Raw genomic sequence first — 21,571 nt, forward strand, 5'->3', positions numbered from 1 at the left:
TCCGGGACTCCGCTCCCCAGCTGAAAGACCCCAAGCACATGTGCTCCTGGCATTTATACAGTATCTTAGCATGCACAAAGGCATTTTTCTCTGCCAAATCACCAGGGCTGTACCAAATGCCTGTGGACTCATTTGTCAGGTTTCTTCCCACTGTCCAATATGCCTCCCTATCGGACCAGTGTGAAACACTCTTCAGACAGACTGAGTTGCACCTGAGCACATTGAGCAGACCTCATAAGCAGATCCTGCCCTCTGGTAGGCATTGCACAATATAGATTTACCTGCAATTCCTCTGTTAAGCAGAAAGGATTCCAAGCTATACTCTCTCTCTAGCACCTACCTAGGAGTATTCTACATCCACCCCCTGCCAAACTGAGCCATGTCCTCACTGGCTCTGGGCATCCGCCCTACAAAAATACCTATACAAAATATACATGAATTTATTATCTGTTGCCAGTACCCCTGGATGGCTGGGAACAGCCAAAATAAATTAAAATGGTTCCCTATGCATTATAACATTTTGGAAATAAGGGGCTTAGTGAAAGTATAAACTTAGAAATAACACTTTTATTTTGCCATGAACAAAATGCTGCTCTTGAGCTTCCTCATGTGACCTAAAGCCAAGGCAAAATATCAAATCCAAAGGGGCACTTGGGAGCGTTTTTTTGATACCTGCTAAGCACCCCTAGCCATTGGGCCTATAGGAGTGCAGTGTGCAGAACATATTTCATATTGCTGTGTTTGTCAAGGTTCGAAACCTTTAAAGCTGGCCTGAACGTGGCATGCACTGTTGGGTTACACCAGCCTATCAACTTACACTGACTCCTCTGCAAAAACACAGGCCAAAACAAACAAACATTGTATGTTCTTCCAATTTCTGTAATGATTGATATTGTCTTCAATAATTCCCATAATAATAGTTATTATTTTTTAACTCTTGTGACCAGGTTTTGTGGCTCCCAACATCCCCCTCAAATGCGATCAGCTTCCAATGTGGTGACAGTCATAATGAGATCTGATTCTTCAGTAGAATTAAATGGGTTTTCCTTACGCTTCAGCACAATGCAGTCCACCTTTGGTAATGTAGACATCACTGTTCAAATAAACCCTAATGTTGAAAGAAAGAGATTATAACAGTAACTCTTACTTTTATTCTATATGTAATTTTTATATATTCTATATGATTGTGAGGCTTTAAAGTATACCCCAAAAAAAAAAAAAAAAACTTGTTTGAGGTTTGTATAAGGGAAGAGCTATAACCTTAAAGTGGTTGTAAACCTGAGTAATGGAATTGAACAAAGCACATATGCAGTATCCGCAGTGCAGTTTTTAACTCTCTCTCCAAAGCTCTGAGTGTCATTTCTCTCTGGTGCTTCATTCCTCTGTTATCAGCTTGAGTCACTTCTTATGTGTCGGGGGGTTGGAGAGAGAGCTCAGAAAGTAGCTTGTCTATTTACAACACAGTTCTTCTGCTGTGTGTGTGGAGGGATTGGTGTTCCTTTCCTCCAATCAGCTCTCACACACTGTTACTGCAGCCTCTCCACCCTCTTCTTTGTGCTGCTGATGAAGAAACATTTTATCAGGATCTGGACTTTTGAAAGGGTGTAGAGAGGGGAAGACTGCAGATAAACTAATAAAACCTATATAGGAGGATTTGTTTAATCTCTGTGCATCATCTGAGGCTCTTCATTTCACTGGGTATATGAGAGGGTTTACAACTACTTTAAGGATACTGTAAAGGATTTTTTTGTTTAGTTTTGAAAAGATCGGGTAGAAGTTGGGACATTTGTCAAATTGTTATTTTTTAGAAGATTCATCCTCTCAATTTACACAGGTTACCAAAGTGAAGGAAACTCTTATTTATTAGAGAACAAAAGATGAGTGTTCTGCCCATATTGGTCAGTGCTGTTGCAGATTATACTGCAATGTTGTTGATTTTGCTGCCATCTAGTGGTCAGAGTTATTATAGTTATTATTTGCCAGAGCTTATAGGAAGTAATGTTTTCCATCATAGGAAGAGGCTGTAACCTTTAACCTGGAAGTATATTTGCTAGAGCTTGACAGGAAAAGGTATTCCCCTCAGAGGGAAGGGCAGTAACCTTTAACCTGGAACTGTATTTCCTCCATTTCATAACTATTCCTGACAGCATTCAGAAGAGCTCTTATCTATTCCAGGACTAATCAGAGAATTGTCTGTAAGTACATCCACTGATGGAATGAGGCTGCTGTATAATGTTTAATGTACTGACACATATGTTTTGTTTATGCTTATGTTGTAGTTTTACAAAGTTATTCAGAAAAAAGAATACATACAGATCCGATGTCTCACGTTTCTTGACTTCTGAATTATTGTTAAGCTGTCTGACTAGTGTTATACAACAGTTCAATAACACGAAGCAGAACAGTAAAAAGACAACCACGTCCGGTCTGGAATAAACTGAGACGCCATTACTGCAGCATGAGTCTAAGATCAGGAACAAAGTACAAGGCTGATGTCACGCCACCGCCGACACAGCAAGGCAGGGAGAACATTCCCGGCGCCCAGCAAGACGATGCACAATCGCATGCATCCAGATCTTCACGGGCTAGCAAGATGTCCTCAGCAAGTTCCTCAGCGGATAGAGCTCGTGCCAAGGCAGAAGCTGCCCGTGTCCAGCTACAGTACGCAGAAAAAGAAGCAAAGATGATGCAGGAGTTAGCAGCAAAGAAAGCTGTCACAGCACAAGAAGAAGCCAAGATGATGCAGGAGTTAGCAGCAAAGAAAGCTGTCATAGCACAAGAAGAAGCAGAATTGCTCATCCTGCAGCGACAGACTGCAGCCGCAGTTGCTCAAGCAGAGGCCGATGCCTACATGGGAACAAGTCGATCAGAAAGTGAAAAATCATATAAAGGTGCAGAGGTTCCAGAAAAACCTCTATTCTCTGCAGATCGTACAAGTGAGTACATCCAGAACCTTACTGATGCACACACAAAGGAACAGTCTCTTAAACCTGAAACAAAGGAAGTCAGGCCGAGATCAACAGACCCCCTGAGCAGGCCCAATCAACCACATGAGGTCAGCGGCTGCCAGCAAATCAAGAATGAAGCACCAGAAACCCCTAAGAACAAAAAACAAGTGTTCCCATCGCCTCAACCTATAGATTACATGCGCGAACAACAATGCGCAGTGGACGTCACCAAATATCTCATCCGCAAAGAAATGGTTAGCTCAGGCTTTCTCCAATTCGATGACTGTCCTGAAAACTATTGGGCATGGAAATCTTCCTTTTTGAATGCCACTGAAGGCCTGAACTTATCACCAGCAGAAATGCTTAATTTAATGATAAAATGGCTTGGTACCGAGTCAGTAGAGCATGCGAAGAGGATGAGAAGAGCAAACCTGTTCAATCCTAAAGCAGGACTCAACATGACCTGGAAAAGACTAGAAGAAACGTATGGATCCCCAGAGGTAATAGAAGGAGCACTGTTGAGAAAACTTGAAGTCTTTCCCAAAGTGGGCTACAGAGACAACGTGCGGCTACAAGAACTAAGTGATCTTCTACTAGAGATAGAATATGCCAAAGAGGATGGCTACTTACCAGGACTTTCATATCTAGATACAGCTAGAGGCACTAATCCCATAGTAGAGAAACTGCCCTCAAATCTACAAGACAAGTGGATGTCTGTGGGAGGTAAATTCAAAGAAGATTATGGAGTTGCCTTTCCCCCTTTCTCTGTGTTTTCTAGGTTTGTCCGACAGCAAGCGAAAATCCGAAGTGATCCCAGTTTCGCCTTCACCACCAGCGGCAATCAACCACACAGACCTGAGAGACCTCACAGACCTCACGGTAGGACCTCTGTATCCACACACAAAACAGCTGTACCTTCAGAAGTCACAGACTACCAAAGCACCCACAAGGTACACACCATAGAAAACCCTGATAGACATTGCCCAATACACAAAAAACCACATCCACTAAAGAAATGCAAAGGCTTTAGAAGCAAACCCATTGCAGAGCGGATGTCCTTCCTTAAACAAAACGGCATCTGTTTCAAGTGCTGCGGATCTACCTGTCACATTGCCAAAGACTGCAAAATACCAGTAGAATGTACAGAATGTGGCAGTGAGAGACATATTGCAGCTTTACACCCTGGCCCTGCTCCTGCTTCACTAGAGACTGTAGAACCCAGGAAAGATCAGGGCAGGGAGCAACAAGAGACCCCACTCTCCTCAGTAATGTCTAATTGCACTGAAGTATGTGGACAAGGCAAGAGTGCACGATCATGCTCAAAAATCTGTTTAGTGACCGTGTATCCCACTGGCAAGAGAGAAAGAGCAGTGAAAATGTATGCAGTGCTAGATGAACAGAGCAACAGATCCCTTGCAAAGTCAGATTTCTTTGATATCTTTAACCTCAAGGCAAGTGCAGTTCCATACACTCTAAGGACATGTGCGGGGACAATTGAAACCACAGGGAGAAGAGCTACTGACTTTACCATTGAATCCTTCAATAAGAAAGTGCAGTTCCCGCTTCCTACCCTAATAGAGTGTGGCATGATACCTGACGACAAAACTGAGATTCCCTCTCCAGAAGTAGCCCATCACCACCCTCACCTCCGATCAATTGCTCACCTTATCCCAGCTGTTGAGCCAGATGTTTCTATCCTTCTACTTCTTGGGAGAGACATCCTTCAGGTACACAAGGTGCGCCAGCAAATAAATGGACCTTATAATGCCCCCTATGCACAGAGACTGGACCTGGGGTGGGTCATTGTAGGAGAAGTTTGCCTGGGGACAGTGCACCAGCCTGACAACATTAGCACTCTGAAGACGTCTGTGTTAACAAATGGACGCACATCCCTTCTCAGTCCCTGTCACAACAGCTTCGTTGTCAAGGAAAGCTTTGGCAGGTCAACACAACACTGTGACTCTTTTACACTATATGGTAAAGAAGAAGTCAATTCCAACATTGAAACAGACAATCTAGGGATTACAGTGTTCCAGAAAACTAGAGATGATGACAAACAGGCCCTCTCTATAGAGGATCAGACCTTCTTGCAGATTATGGATAGAGAGGCTTACCAAGATGACAATCACAGTTGGGTGGCCCCTCTCCCCTTTCGCACACCCAGACGTGTTTTGCCTAGTAACAGGGAACAAGCCATGAAGCGTTTGCATTCACTTAGAAAAACACTGCAGAGAAAGCCAGAGGTGAAAAAAGATTTCATTGAATTCATTAAAGGGATGCTAGACAACGATCACGCTGAAGTCGCAGAACCACTTGAGACAGACAGGGAACACTGGTATCTACCGATGTTTGGTGTCTACCATCCACACAAACCTAACCAAATCAGAATAGTTTTTGATTCCAGTGCAGAGTATAAAGGAGTCTCTTTAAATGACGTACTTTTGAGTGGCCCTGACCTAAACAATACTTTGCTAGGTGTCCTCATGCGCTTCAGAAAAGAGCCTGTTGCTTTCACAGCAGATGTGCAACAAATGTTTTATTGTTTTCTTGTCAGAGAAGACCACAGAGACTTTCTACGTTTTCTCTGGTACAAAGACAATGATATAGACAAAGAAATTGTCGAGTACAGAATGAAAGTGCACGTATTTGGCAATAGCCCATCTCCTTCTGTCGCTATATACTGCATGCAAAAAGCTGCCCAGAAAGATGCAGAGCGCTATGGACAAGAAGCCAAACACTTTGTATTGAGACATTTCTATGTAGATGATGGACTCGCTTCTGCTAGCACACCTGAAGATGCAATTTCCATCCTCAGTAAAGCAAAGCAAATGCTGGCAGAATCCAACCTGTGTCTTCATAAAATTGCTTCCAACAGCCAAGAAGTAATGGAAGCCTTCCCTGTAGCAGACAGAGCTAAGGACCTTAAAGATCTTTGCCTGGGTACAGACACTCTTCCCCTGCAGAAAAGCCTAGGCCTCAGTTGGGATCTAGAATCAGATAGTTTTGTTTTCAGAGTTTCCTCAGAGGAAAAGCCTTTTACACGTAGAGGCATTCTATCTACTGTAAATAGCCTCTATGATCCCCTAGGGTTTGTATCGCCTGTGACAATAAGAGGTAAGGCCCTAGTTCGGGAACTGTCATCTGGGAAAAGTGAATGGGATGCATTGCTTCCACAGGAGAGACTAAGTGAGTGGGTAAAATGGACAGAATCCTTGCAAACGTTAGAGCACCTAAAGATAGCCAGATGCTATGTGCCCGTATCTCTATCATCAGCTTGCAGGAAGGAACTGTGTATCTTTTCAGATGCATCCACCACAGCTATAGGTGCAGTAGCTTACTTGAAAGTAGTTGATACAGAAAATGTGTGTCATGTTGGATTTGTCATGGGAAAGTCCAAATTAAGCCCTAAACCAGCCCACACTATTCCTCGTTTAGAGTTGTGTGCTGCTGTACTTGCAGTCGAAATGTCTGAGCTAATCACAGATGAAATAGACACTGACTTTGATGCTGTGAAATTCTTCACCGATAGCAAGACTGTCCTAGGGTACATTTGCAACACCACTAGGAGGTTCTATCTGTACGTCTCCAACAGAGTGAATAGAATCAGGCAATCTACTCACCCAGATCAGTGGTTCTTTGTATCTACAGAGCAAAACCCTGCAGATTATGCCACTAGACCTATTCAACCAGTATGCCTTCAGAACTCTATATGGTCCTCCGACCCAGATACACCTATGGTCCTTACCCCAGCAATGTTGTTGACTCAAAAGGTGAACTCTTTGTCTGCTCCATCTGGAACCATAAGTACAACCCAAGTCCATGTGAAACAATGGAAGCAAGTACAATGCTTGGCAGACACCTTTTGGAAAAGATGGAAGAGAGAGTATCTGTCAAACCTGCAACGCCGCAGAAAATGGACTGAGGATCGCCCAAATGTAAAAGTGGGTGATGTTGTTCTGTTGAAGGACAGCCAAGAGAGCAGAAACGAGTGGCCCATAGGACTTATTGTCAATGTTCTACCTAGCAGGGATTGCAAGGTTAGAAAGGTAGAGGTCAAGATTGTAAAAAATGAGACTGCCAGAATTTATCTCAGACCTATAACTGACATTATAGTTTTGATCTCAGACTAAGTAGGATTCCATTTACCTGTTTATGTTTTTTCTGCATAGCAGTAATTGTTTGGGTAGTGACATAATAAATTATGCCAGACAGGGAGTGTTCTGCCCATATTGGTCAGTGCTGTTGCAGATTATACTGCAATGTTGTTGATTTTGCTGCCATCTAGTGGTCAGAGTTATTATAGTTATTATTTGCCAGAGCTTATAGGAAGTAATGTTTTCCATCATAGGAAGAGGCTGTAACCTTTAACCTGGAAGTATATTTGCTAGAGCTTGACAGGAAAAGGTATTCCCCTCAGAGGGAAGGGCAGTAACCTTTAACCTGGAACTGTATTTCCTCCATTTCATAACTATTCCTGACAGCATTCAGAAGAGCTCTTATCTATTCCAGGACTAATCAGAGAATTGTCTGTAAGTACATCCACTGATGGAATGAGGCTGCTGTATAATGTTTAATGTACTGACACATATGTTTTGTTTATGCTTATGTTGTAGTTTTACAAAGTTATTCAGAAAAAAGAATACATACAGATCCGATGTCTCACGTTTCTTGACTTCTGAATTATTGTTAAGCTGTCTGACTAGTGTTATACAACAGTTCAATAACACGAAGCAGAACAATGAGGGTAAATCTTCCAACTTTTCCAATGACAACTGTCTAGAAGGGAATTCTCTTCACTTTGCAAATAATAGATTTTATCTCAGTTTGCGTCCTTTCTGACTGAGGTGTCCTCCCCATATATCCAGATAATTATTATAACTGGGCAAAAAGTGATCCAACGAAAAATGACTGTCATAGGAACAGCAATAGAGGGAAAAGGTACCCAAATAGAAACCTGTTGCAGTGACAGCTTTATAGGAGGAAAATTCCCTTCCCTTTTGAGAGATTTCCACTCACTTCCTGTTGAATCAGCAGGACAGGTTTTAATTAGGGATTGATCGATGTGGTTTTTTCAGGGCCGATACCGATATTTTGGTCACAATGTATAGGTATCGGCCGATATGGGCCGATATTTTGTACATTTAAAGTTTTGAAAAATAAAGACAATTTTTGACACAAATTTGGTACTGAACATATTAATTTTTGTTTAATGCTTAATGGCTGGCTTGCTGGCACCCTGTGGTGGGTGGCTGGCTGTCTGGCACCCTGTGGTGGGTACCTGGCTTGCTGGCACCCTGTGGTGGATGGCTGGCTGGCTGGCACCCTGTGGTGGGTGGCTGGCTGGCACCCTGTGGTGGATGGGTGGCTGGCTGGCACCCTGTGGTGGGTGGCTGGCTGTCTGGCACCCTGTGGTGGGTGGCTGGCTGGCTGGCACCCTATGGTAGGTGGGTGGCTCCCTGGTACAGTGCCTGTGGCTGGCTGGTACAGGGCCTGTGGATGTGGGTGGCTGGCTGGCACCGGGCTGCTGTGGGTGGGTGGGTGGATGTATGGCTGTGATATACTCCTGCGAGACTAGTCCTGACTCCAAACGAGGCTGTTCAGGGCGAGGGAGGCGGCCTAACAAGGCAGAATGACGTCACAAAAATATCAGCAATATTGGCCAGTTCCGGGGCAGATACCGATATATTGGATAAAGTGCATATCGGCCGCCGATATATCGGCCTTGCCGATAATCGGTTTATCCCTAGTTTTAATGGCATGTAAAATTCAACTTTACAGACTGACATTGCCCACAGCAATTCATCAAATATAATGTTTATTGTTTAGATTAGTCCAAACAAAGGTAATGTGTTGTTTTCTGAAATTTAATATTATTATCTATATTACAGTACATAAAGGATGTAACCTACTACACTATAGAGGATTTTGCTCTTCAATTAAGTTAACTGTACATCGATACCTGATCCTGCATACACCTGTCAGTTTAAAGTACATATACTAAACCAAAAGAATATGAAGCCTGTTTGGTGAATAAGCTCCTCATTAACCACTTCCCGCCCGCCCTATTACAAAATGACGGCGGGAATGTGGTTGAGTTAACCATGACCGGACGTCATATGACGGCGGCAGGATAACACCGCTCTGGGCGCCCCCCGGGGGCGCGCAGAGCTGCAATCGGTGATGCGAGGTGTCAGTCTGACACCCTGCACCTCCGATCTCGGTAAAGAGCCTCTGACGGAGGCTCTTTACCATGTGATCAGCCGTGTCCAATCACGGCTGGTCACATAGTAAAACAGGAACAGCCGTTGATCGGCTTTCCTTAGTTTGTGCCTGACAGGCACGAGTAAAGGAGCGCCGATCGGCGGCTCCCCTGACAGGGGGGGGGTCGGCACTGGTAATCAGATCATTGATTACCAGTGCAGACCCTCGGGGGGGATGCCACTAGAACCACCAGGGATGCCCACTATGACCCCAGGGATGCCCACTATGACCCCAGGGATGCCCACTATGGCCACCAGGGATGGCAATCAGGGCTCAGGGAGCCCCCCATTGCCCTCCCCATCAGTGATGCCCACCAGTGTCCTCCCTATCAGTGCTGCCCACAAGTGCCCATCATTGCCATCCTTTAGTGTCGCCCACCAGTGCCCATTATTGCCCACCAGTGCCGCCTATCAGTGCCCATTAGTGCCCATCAGTGCCGCCCGTCAGTGCCGATCAGTGCCGCCCATCAGTGCCCATCAGTGCCCACCAGTGCTGCCTATCAGTGCCCATTAGTGCCCGTCAGTGCCACCTATCAGTGCCCGTCAGTGCCGCCTATCAGTGCCCATCAATGCCGCCTATCAGTGCCCAGCAGTGCCGCCTATCAGTGCCCACCAATGCTGCATATCAGTGCTACCTATCAGTGCCACATATCAGTGCCTATCAGTGCCGCCTATCAGTGCCACCCCATCAGTGCCACCCCATCAGTGCCACCCCATCATTGCCTCCTCATCAGTGCAGTCTCATGAGTGCTCATCAGTGCAGGAAAAAACATATTTATTTACAAAATTGTATAACATAAACAAAAAAACTTTTTTTTTTTTTCAAACTTTTCTGTCTTATTTTATTTGTTTAGCAAAAAGTAAAAATCGCACAGGTGATCAAATACCACCAAAAGAAAGCTCTATTTGTGGGGGGAAAATGATATAAATTTGGTGTAAGTACAGTGTTGCATGACCGCGCAATTGTCATTCAAAATGCAACAGCGCTAAAAGGGGAAAATTGGCCTGGGCGGGAAGGGAGGGAAGTGCCCTGTATTAAAGTGGTTACGTTTTATGCAAATCTGGCCTATTGCCAAAGTTGAAGGTAGTTCCACTTATTACAACTGCTGCAATATATAATGCCTGGGATGTTCACTGAAGTTTTTTTTTTTTTAAACTTCTCTTTATTGTATGTTCACTGAAGTCTTGACCAAAGGCATAGTTTCATGAGAAGGAGTAGTGTTGGTTACTGAACATAGGCATATACAACACAAATCAATCAGAATCTTGTAATAAAGATCCCTTTGACAGAAACCTATGCCCCCTGCTTTGTTTCCTGAGAAGCAAGATGGCAGCACCTATACACAGATTTTATTTTATATTCTCTGATAAAATATTCAAGATAAACAGTTTGAGTTTAAACAACTTTTTTAAGTAACTCTCTAATAATACATTTGTTTCAAATTGAGTGGACAAAGTACAGGTATTTAAAAAAACTCATCATCACCCTCCATCAATGTGTTGGTATCCTTAGACTTTTTAAACAGTTAATATTTTTATAAGGTATTCGCCTGGTTGGAGGAAAAAATAGCTTGGAAGGAATAGTTGAAGTGGACTACCAGGGATTTCGAGGAAACATATGTCCTAAGTATTGGAGCAACAAGCATGCCAAAGTCGTGTGTCGCCAACTTGGCTTTCAAGGCCCTGCAATAGCTACAAGGTATTTTTTTTTTAAATACACTCTATCATTATTGTCTTGTTTGAATTATGGATTATGTTAATCAAAGCCAAACCTTACATAACACATGCTTGCTTGATCAAACTTTACATTTTATACTGGAAATAACTGAATATGGCACAATTGAACAAAACGGACAACTTCAGAAAACCAGCACCATGCACGTTTAGCAGAAAGAATTCTTAAATCTCATTCTTTCTCTATCCAGCCACAGGCATGTGTCCACAACAACAGATGTGCTACATATCACCACAGGTGCCAGCTAGCGATTAAAGAGAGGTCTGTGTACTGTACAACAACAAAGGACTCCCTCAGAGGTTCACCGGTCACTGCAAACCAATGTCCCAAGCTGCAATTTATACATATGGCAGGCATCTTCTGTAGTGACCTGACAGGCTACCTCAGATATCCTCCACAGACAATATGCAATATTTAAGTTTATAAAAACCTCAGTGACTCAAGTTAGTAAATCTAATTAAAAAACAATCTTTTTTTTTATTTCAGACCAGACTATTTCAAATTCAGTCATTTATTAGCCCGTTTAAATGTATTCAGTCAGGCAATTTACCCTGTGGGGGTGTAAAAAAGAGGGTATTTTATGTGCCTTTAGGCTTATGAGATGTAAATATGGTTGTGATCAGAATAATAAACTCTCTAGAGAGAAAAAAAATATTTATTTTTTTAATTGTAGTCCTACAGACCAGCCAGCAAGGCAATATGTTACACGGCTCTATTATGCAAAGATGTTCTGGTTCTTATAGTTCCACAACATGCGTTATATTCTTGCTTTGTTCAGCACCGGACTGCTATAGGTGCTGGCCAGACTAATCTGCTGATTCAGCTAAATGGCTAGTCCCTGCAGTCATCCTGCAGACAAACAAAATGGTTTACTTTCTGCTTTCAGATGCTTGCAGAATTTTCAGATGATTACAAAATGAGAAAGAAGTGTGGTCAGGCAGTGGGAAAAGGTATAGAATTCTAAGGTGTATCTCGCAGGGATCCTCAAACTACGGCCCTCCAGCTGTTGCAGAACTACACATCCCATGAGGCATTGTAAAACTCTGACATTCACAGACATGACTAGGCATGATGGGAATTGTAGTTTCTGAACAACTGGAGGGCCATAGTTTGAAGACCACTGAGAGGGAGCACCAGCAGGAGAACTGAGATCCGGACTCCTCTGCATAGGTCTTTGGTTAGACCTCATTTAGAATACTGGGTTGATTTACTAAAACTGGATAGTGCAAAATCTGGTGTAGCTCCGCCCACAGAAACCGATCAGTTTTTTTTTGTCAAACTGAATTGAACAAGCTGAAGTTAGAAGCTTAATTTGCTACCATGCACAGCTGCACCAGGTTTGCACTCTCCAGTTTTATTAAAATAAACCCCACTGTGTCTAGTTCTGGAAAATTTACTTACAAAAGATTTTGATAGGATAGAACGAGTTCAGAGACAGACTCCACAAGTCCAGAGACAAAAATGATAAAAGCTCTGGGGGACAAACATATCAGGAGAAACTTCTGGAACATAATATGTAGTGTCTTCAGGAAAGAAACCTTTAAATATAATAAGGATGTGAATGTGGGTTCAGAAGGGCAGTATTTTTATTATAAAGCTAAGATAAAGAACACGGGGACATGACCTCAAACTAGAAGGAGGAAACACTAATCTTAGAAAGTATTATTTTACCGAAAGAATAGTTGATGATTGGAATAGACTTCCAGCAGAGATAATGAGTCTGTCAACAATAAGTGGATTCAAACATGCTTGGGACAAAAATAAAAATGATTAAGTAAAAATGATTTAACTAAAGAAAATGGGGCAGACTTGATGGACCACTTGGTGTTTTTTTCTGTTATCACGCTTCTGTGTTTCTACTTTTCTTGCCTTGTCTATTTAAACTCAGTGCAGCTCCAAGTTCCCTACCGGAGCAATGCTTTTGAAAGCTAGCTGCCAAACCCTGTACCTGCCTGCTATCCAGTCAGTTTTCCACTATTAATTCCTGTGTCTCAACATCCAACTTCCTGCTACCTGTCTTGACCCTTGGCTTTGCTCCTGGCTATTTGAGTCTGCTGCCTGCCTGGATCCTCGGCTTCATTTCTATCTATCCAAATTTACTATTTGTCTTGACCCTTGGCTTGATTCTTGGTTACCCGCTTCCACTACTGGACCCGAACTGCTATCTTCCGTACAGCGTCCGCAAGTAGCTCTATCCTCTGGACTGTCACTGTAGTGCAGCTCCCTGATTCAGACCTATGGTCAGCACAGTTGTGACCTATGGTCCGCACACAATGAAATCTATCTCTACTGTCAGTAGCTCTGGTGAATACTGGCTGGGCATTGGACACCACATTACCGGCTCTCACCTTTTTCTGTGAGTCTTGATCCTACTTCTAGACCCCATCTGCCAGTGGTGCCCCGCTTTACTGTGAACCAGCGGTCAGCCTACACTTCTTGGCAGAACCTATCATCTCTCCATGGGGTATCCCTTACAGTGTAGCTAGAGGGTCCACTCACTGCCTCCAGATTAACAAATCCAGAGCACTTAAAGCTCAGAAAGGCAATGTGATGCAATTCCTGCAAAAACTGAAAACTTGTTTTGAACATTACAACCTGAAGCAGCACTTTAACCTGAAGATGTTCAAACTTCAGATGCAGTCAGTCCTTCCTTGCATTTAACCACTCTTCCATGCTATTCAAGTGACTTTAAGAGCTGCAGGAGGTTCATAAATGAATGTACCATTCACTTTCAATCTTAATCCACTTTGGGAGAAGAATGATCTGATAACCTCACACATCTCAAACTTGCTCAATTTTTGAGGACTTGGGATGAACTACATCTAATGTTCCCTTACATTTCCATCAGGGATCCACCATTTTAGGACAATACACTTTTCAGTTTTACATCAGCATGGGAGAGTTAAATTGAAACGAGTCCTTGATTGCTGCCTATTAGTGATTAGTGCCTTAAGGATAAAATCAAGGATAGGTTTTCCAGAAACAGAAGTTAATATTTATATGTACTCAGATAAAAATTTGTTTTCAAGAAAGCTCCCTGGAGAGGACTTGCTTTCCAAGTCATTCTCTATCCACTTCCCTCCAACCTATGGGGAATAAATCATAGGAAAAGGAGGCATAAGGGTATTACAAGAACACCAAACTTTAAAAGGGCTAACTTTTCTAAACTGCGCTCAATACTACAAAATATTAAATGGGATCAAATCCTAGAAACACTGAACACTGAGGAAAATGGGAGTGCTTTAGGAACATAATAAATAAAGGTATCATCGAGTGCATTTAAATGGTCAATAATTATAGAAGAAAGAAAGTTAAACCTGGGTGGCTAAACAATAATGAAAAAAGTCATATTAAAGATAATAAAAATGGCCTTTAGCCACTTCCGGAACGCTTGCGGCGTATTTATGTCTTTACTTTGACGTTAAATATCGGTGTTATGGCAGCAGATATCTGCCACAACCCCGGTATTCCTCTTTACGGACAGCGGTCATCTTTCAGATAAAAGTGATCCCAGCATGGATTTGCTGCGGGATCACTTTTATGAGTGGCGGGAGAGGTGCACCTCCCCCCTCTCGCCGCTTCCTGGTCATTTTCCCAGCTTACTGGAGCTGTTGGTAGCAGGGAAAACTATCTGGTCCTTTCGGGTCCCAGGCAGAAGTCAAGTGAGGGCAAGATGGCCCCCACTCGACTCTATGGACTTGGAGGACCTGAGCAACGTCATACGTCGCTTCCGCCCAACGGTCTTAAAGGGCCTTTTTTTTTTTTTTTTTAATTAATTTTTTTTTTTTTGCTTTTAAGATGTGAGATCTGAGGTCTTTGTGTTCCCAGATCTCACATTAAAGAGGACCTGCCCTGCTTATTTCTATTACAAGGGATGTTTACATAAAATAAATAAGAAAAAAAATAAAATCTAAAGCGCCCCATCCCTTCGAGCTCACGGGCAGAAGCGAACGCAAATGCAAGTTGCACCCACATATGTAAACGGAGTTTAAACCACACATGTGAGGTATCGCCGTGATCGTTAGAGTGAGAGCAATAATTCCAGCTCTAGACCTCCTCTGTAACTCTAAACTGGTAACCTGTAAAAAAATTGAAAGCGTCGCCTATGGAGATTTCTAAGTACCAATATTTGTCGTCATTCCACGAGTGTGCGCAATTTAGAAGCATGACATGTTAGGTATCAATTTACTTGGCTTAACGTTATCTTTCACATTATAGAAAAAAATTGAGCTAACTTTACTGCTTTCTTATTTTTTATTCAAAAATGTATATTTTTTCCAAACAAATTGTGTTTGTAAGACCGCTTCGCAAATATGGTGCGACATAAATGATTGCAACAAATTTATTCTCTAGGGTCCCTGATAAAAAAATATATATGTAATGTTTGGGGGTTCTAAGTAATTTTCTAGCAAAAAATACTGATTATAACTTGTAAACAACAAATGTCAGAAATAGGCTTGGTCCTTAAGTGGTTAAAAACTATAAAGTGGAGGGGTCATTGTCAGCATTCCAAAACTACAAGGAATGAAATAAGTCTAAGAACACAATCAGGGGGACTAAAAAAGATTATGAGAGACACATAGAAAATAATAGTAAATAAAAAATCCCAATACATTTTTAAAATATAATAGCAATAAAAAAGGCGAGGTCAGAGCACCTAGGCCCTATAAAGGATGATCAGGGGAGGTTTGTTACAGGTGGCAAGGAAAAGGCAACTGTACTAAATTATATCTTCTCCTCAGTTTTTGCACAGGAAAAGGAGGGATATTACAACATTGAGTGTACTGTTAGTAACACATCACAGGATGTAACCTTGTGGCTAACAGAAGCCAATGTCCAGAAAAGACTGGAAAAGCTTAAAGTGGAAGTACAGCCTAATACCTTAAATTCTCCCCTGCAATCATTAATGTGAGCAGAGTTCAGCCTAATGTGTCAAAATGAAAATATCCCAGTTTTTCTCCCTTTATTTTGCAGTATTCAGTGCTGTCACATGACTTTAATCCCTCTTCCTTCTGAGTCCAAGAGCAGCAAGTGGGTGTGGTTACTGAAAGCTAGTGACATCACTTCCAGGGAGAGACACTGTTCCTTTCTAGCCAGTGGGCGCATACAGAATGGGAGGAGCTGATCATAGGTTCCCGCCCAGTTTCTCTCATCAGTGAGGATGCATTGTACATCCTAATTCATGAGAAAATGAAGAAACAATTCACACAGGACACAGGGGGGGGATTGCTCTGGGGTCTCAGCTCACAACACTACAATGATCACTATGCATTTAAGGAATAGCACAGGCAACCACACGAAGTCTACGTTTACACTAGTGCGACTTGTCATGCGACTTTGGACACACAAAGTCACATGACAAGTCGCAGCTTATTGATTTCAATGGCACACAATCCAATCGATGCGACTTTGAAAGTCAGCAACTTTGAAAAGGAATTGCACTACTTTGATGCAACTTTTGATGCGACTTTGATCTAGAGAATGTAAAGTTGGATCAAAGTCGCATCAAAGTCGCACTAAGTCTACGTTTTCACTAGTGTGACTTGTCATGTGACTTTGGACACAAAGTTGCATGACAAGTCACAGCCCATTGATTTCAGCGGCACCCATTCCAATCTATGCGACTTTGAAAAGATTCCTGCGCTACTTTGATGCAACTTTTGATGCAACTTTGATCCAGGGTAAGTAAAGTTGGATCAAAGTCGCATCAACATTTGCATTCTATTTTATTCTATTTTGGGTCACAATAGTGGAAATGTAGATTAAAGCTCAGTTTCCACTAGTGCGACTTTTCATGCGATTTTGGACACACAAAGTTGCATGACAAGTCACAGCTGATTTATTTAAATTGCACTAGTTCCAATCTATGCAACTTTAATAATAATCGACTTTAAAAAGGAACCTGCGCTACTTTGATGCAACTTTTGATGCAACTTTGATCTAGAGAGTGTAAAGTTGGATCAAAGCTGCACTCAAGGTCGCACTCCAAATTCGCACTCTAGCCTAGTGGTTATGTTTCAAATAGTTCAACTCCAAACAATGCTGCTGGAACCATGAAGAGTGAACATAAACTACTTCCAAAGCCTGTTCTCTCCCTCTCTCTCAGGAGAAGCTGCTAGCCTAAACGAGGCTATATAGACAGGAGGAGATCATGATCTGTATGGGATGGGGATGGGGCTGGGAAGGACTAGGCATGCCCGTCTAAGAAAGGCCAACAACCTTTTCAGGAAGTTAAAGTCAGCTTAGCAAATTCAGATAAAGCAAGATAGCGTTGTCGGTGAAGAAGCTGTTTGTCTACATTGCATAAGATTTCCTAAGCTACACAAGCAGCATGCCAGAAAACAAATAATATCAAAGATAAAGATATTTAACATACTATTATTAGGAAAAAAAACATTTTTGACTGGAGTTATCCTTTAAGACAAATAAATCACCAGGATTGGATGGCTTACACCTGAAAGTCCTCAAAGAACTTATGTTATATACCGGCCGTTATTCCTAATTTTTATGGAAAGCATCCTGACAGAAATGGTACCAGTTGATTGGCAAAGGGCCAAACTAATATCAATATTCAAAAAAGGGCAGAGATACTCCTGGAAACGATAGGCCTTTCAGTCTAACATTGATAGTATGTAAACTATTGGAGGGGATGATAAGGGACTGTATCCAAGAATTTGCTGATAAAAACTGTATCATTAGTAGTAATCAGTGTGGTTTTACAAAAGGTTGTTCTTGCCAAACCAATCCATTACTATTCTACAAGGAAGTGAGCTGTCATCTAGATAGGGGAAGGCCTGTGGATGTGGTGTATCTAGATTTTGCAAAAGCATTTGATATAGTCTCCCATAGATGCTTAATCTACAAAGTGAGGTCTGTAGGCGTGGACCATAGGATTTGTTGTTGGATAAAAAAATTGTTACAGGGCGTGTCCAAAGTGTGGTAATAAATAACGTGTACTCAGACTGGTATGGAGTGCTAAGGCAGTGGTGGGCATCTAACAGTGACATCCCTAAAGTTTACACTATCACCTCTTCTCTCTCCTCTTTCGGTCTTGGCTTCTAATAGCACCATCCTTGCAGGGGAGCCAATTCACTTTCAGACCTGTCCTATGGGGTACTCCACTGCAAATTGATATTCTTCCTTGTTTAACTAAAGCCTCAACCCCAATCGTGTTGGGCCTTCCCTGGCTCCAACTTTATTCTCCTTATATTGATTGGGCAGTTGCGCAAGTTTTGGCCTGGGTTTCCTATTGTTTCAGTTTTTGTACAAAGTTTCTCCTGGCAAGAAGCTTTGACTCGCCTCCCTCCATCCTATGTACAGCAAGTTTAGGGCCTATTTTTGTAAGAAATTTGCTAAGGTACCCCTCCCCACAGACAATTTTAATTTTCCCAACTGATCTAATTTCTGGTGCCACCCTGCCCATAGGTCACATTTATTCCTAATCTGCTGCCTTGACAGTTTGCTCGGGCAGTGGACACTGCCAATGGTTTAGTGCCTACAGACAAATAAATCCAGAGTATTTTCCAGTAACTTGAAACCCAGAAAACTAACCAGTGGGCTGCAATCCCTGCAAGAACTGAACATCTGTTTTGAACATCTTCTGGTGACCCCATTCTTTACAGTTTGTCAAAAGTATTTTAATTCCATCTGGTCTGAAGTATAAAGCTTACTCCAAGCAGCCACCACCAACAAATTAAAGGTCTTTTAGGATCAATGCAGTTGCAAACCACCTCCTCTCCAACCTGAAGAAAGAGTTTGGCTCTCTACTAAGAACATTAGACTCAAAGTGTCATCTCTGAAGTTTGCTCCTTGGTGTATTGGTTCTTGTTATTACACATGCGCAATGTTCTTACTTTGTTTCTGAACAGAACTGCTATAGGCATCAGTCAGTCTCACCTGCTGATTAATATAATCAGCTACACAGCTAGTTCCTGCCCAGCCTAGCTATCTGTCTCTCATTCATGGTGCAGCCAATCAGAAAGGCTTACTTCTTTTGGCTTGTCTTTTTAAACTCAGTGCAGCTCCCGCCTCATTGTCCAAGCAACACTAGTTCAAGTTAGCTGCTGAGCCCTGTATCAGCCTATTATTCAGCCTGCTTTCCACCTGTGTACCAATCTCTGGCTTCCTTCCTAACTGAGTTTGCTACCTGCGCTGAGTTCCTGGCTATCCGAGTGTGCTTGCGTTGATGTTCGGCACCCTATGTAAGGGTAATAAACGTAATTATTGACTTTATTACGCTATTTGGAGCTTTCTTTCTTCTCCTTCTTATAACACTGAGTTGGTATACCCCAGAGTCCGGAGGAGCTTTACTAGTCCACAGGACCGTCCAAAGGGGAACCTTTTTGGCCCAGGAGGCCACCAAAGCGTGAATGATCTTAATGTCATATGGCATATGAGACCCACTGTATCCGGTAAGTGATCCAATTCTTTCATTCATTTGGGAGAAGGAATCGACACCGTAGCCAATCAAGTGACAGCATTTGCACTTTCCTATTGTGAAGAATCACTCTCACTAAGGACTATAATTTTTGAGCACAAAGTCACTACCTTATATTGGACTGTTCTATATTTTTTTTTTCATTGTAATTTTTCGTATACCACAGAATGCAATAATGCATTGTTTTATATATATATATATATATATATATATATATATATATATATATATATATATATATATATATATATATATATATTAATTGTTTTTTATATATATATATATTAATTTATGTCAGAGCCACTCATGCACAAAGGGATATAATTTGAGCACAAATCACCTTTCACTTATTATTGATTTTTCTGTGGAATTCATAATTTATTAATAATTTATTTATTCATTTTATTGAGTCATTCATGCAATTGGTTTATCATTATTGGGAATCTCTGTATATATCATTTATTTAAATTACAGCTAGCAAGCGCTGTATGTGGCCTTTCTTTTAAAGTCCATTTTTTACACTACTGTATATCCGAGTGTGCTACCTACCCAAACTCCTACCTTTTTATGTGGTTACCTGAGTTTACTGCCTGACCTAAACGTTGACCTTTCCTAAGGTGTCCACAACCAGCTTTGTCTTTTCGACTGTCACTGCAGCGTGCCTCTCTGCTTCAGAATTACTTCCTGGTGCCATCTTGTCACCAATCCCCTTTTCTTGAGTAGGATGAACCTAGAGGTCCAGCTGGCCCTTAGAATCCATACACATCAGGAGATCCTACACTACCTGTTCTTATCTGGGGGCATCAGCCTAATTCTGTGAGTCCTCGTGCTACTTTCAGGCCTGATCTGCCATTGGTGCCCTACATTACTGTAAACCAGCTGTTTGCCTACACTTCTTGGATAGGCCTATCATCTCTTTGTGGGGTGCACTTACAGTATAACTAGAAGGTCCACTAGAGATATTTATGGCAGAACGAAGTTTATCATTTCGAAAGGGATACCATAAAGAGGAAAATGGGCTGTAATTCTGTTCAGGCTTTTGCAGGTACTATAAAAAAATGTGCAGAGCTAAAAAAAGATACATATACATAAACATATCATGAACCATAATAATATATAGAGAATGGAATAAGTACATATAAAAAGAAAAATACACTCAAGTGTTCATGTAAAGAAGTGGTCCCGAAAGCCACTTATATAAAGTGTAAAGTAAAGAAGAAAAGAAATATCCATGCTCTCAAATGTCCAAACAGAGAAGAGCGAGCCTCTGTTTGTTAAACCATAGCATCAAATGAAGAACACATTAATAATAGTCTTGCACCAAAGGAAAAGAGAAAGCCCATTAAACCAGTGTCCATCTCATGTGCGTATTAGGTACCTTACCAGATGTAAATGACCATCTATAAAGCTCTATGATCTATGGTCATAAAGCGCTCAAAATAACACAGCCGCCTGTTTTCCACAGATCTCCCTTATAGGTATCATATCAAGCACTCCAGCTATCCACCAAAGTTAAGTAATATACAAGAGGGCAGATTCTCATAGTGTAGTAAAATCAAGTCCAAGATTTTTAATTTTATTAAAAAGTGCACACTCACATAAATGAGAGTTAAAAGAGAAGGATCACAAAGTACCATAACCATCCGATCAGCTGATGTCTCCTCTGTAAGGCTACTTGTGGAATTGGCATGCGTGGTGACATCACTTCCTCTGGACCTGCCCAACGTGTTTTACCATAGTAGACGTCATCAGGGGGAGTGGCTGCAGGAACTGAAAACAACCCTAAAATTGTATATGCAGGTAAATTAAAATGTTTTTAAAGCCACCCTAACCTATTTTTTTTGATTTGTCAGGATTTTTGGAGAGGATACAGTTTTATCAGCAATTTCCTCTATTAATTGCAACGGAAGTGAGGCTATTCTGGAAAACTGCAATATAAAAAATTCTGGTATCTGTGATACCAAAGAAAGAGCAGGTGTTATTTGCCAAGGTAAAATAATTAGTGCATGCTGAGGACAGTGAATAAGTTATTATGTGTGCTCTGTTCACTTACACCTAAGTTCCAGTTCACACTTGTGCGACTGCGAACGGGTGCGATTGCGAATTTTCAGTGGGAGTTTGCCTTGCGTTTTTCAATATTACCAGCGCGATTGTAATGCGAATTGATTGTGTTGATAATTTTAACCACTTA

General features: G+C 41.8%; 1 protein-coding gene across 1 annotated transcript in view; it reads left to right on the plus strand.

The window, feature by feature from the left end:
• The window catches only part of LOC309557273 (uncharacterized protein), a gene marked incomplete at its 5' end in the record, with an annotated part of 65,475 nt that overhangs the window by 14,052 nt on the left and 29,852 nt on the right, over positions 1 to 21,571 (plus strand). Inside the window, 3 exon segments of the mRNA XM_082259935.1 lie at positions 948 to 1,078; positions 10,751 to 10,907; positions 21,234 to 21,370. Of these exon segments, the coding sequence (XP_082116061.1) occupies positions 948 to 1,078; positions 10,751 to 10,907; positions 21,234 to 21,370 (425 nt within the window).

Source organism: Pelophylax lessonae (genome assembly GCF_965119305.1).
Source record: "Pelophylax lessonae genome assembly, chromosome: 5".
NCBI lineage: Eukaryota > Metazoa > Chordata > Amphibia > Anura > Ranidae > Pelophylax > Pelophylax lessonae.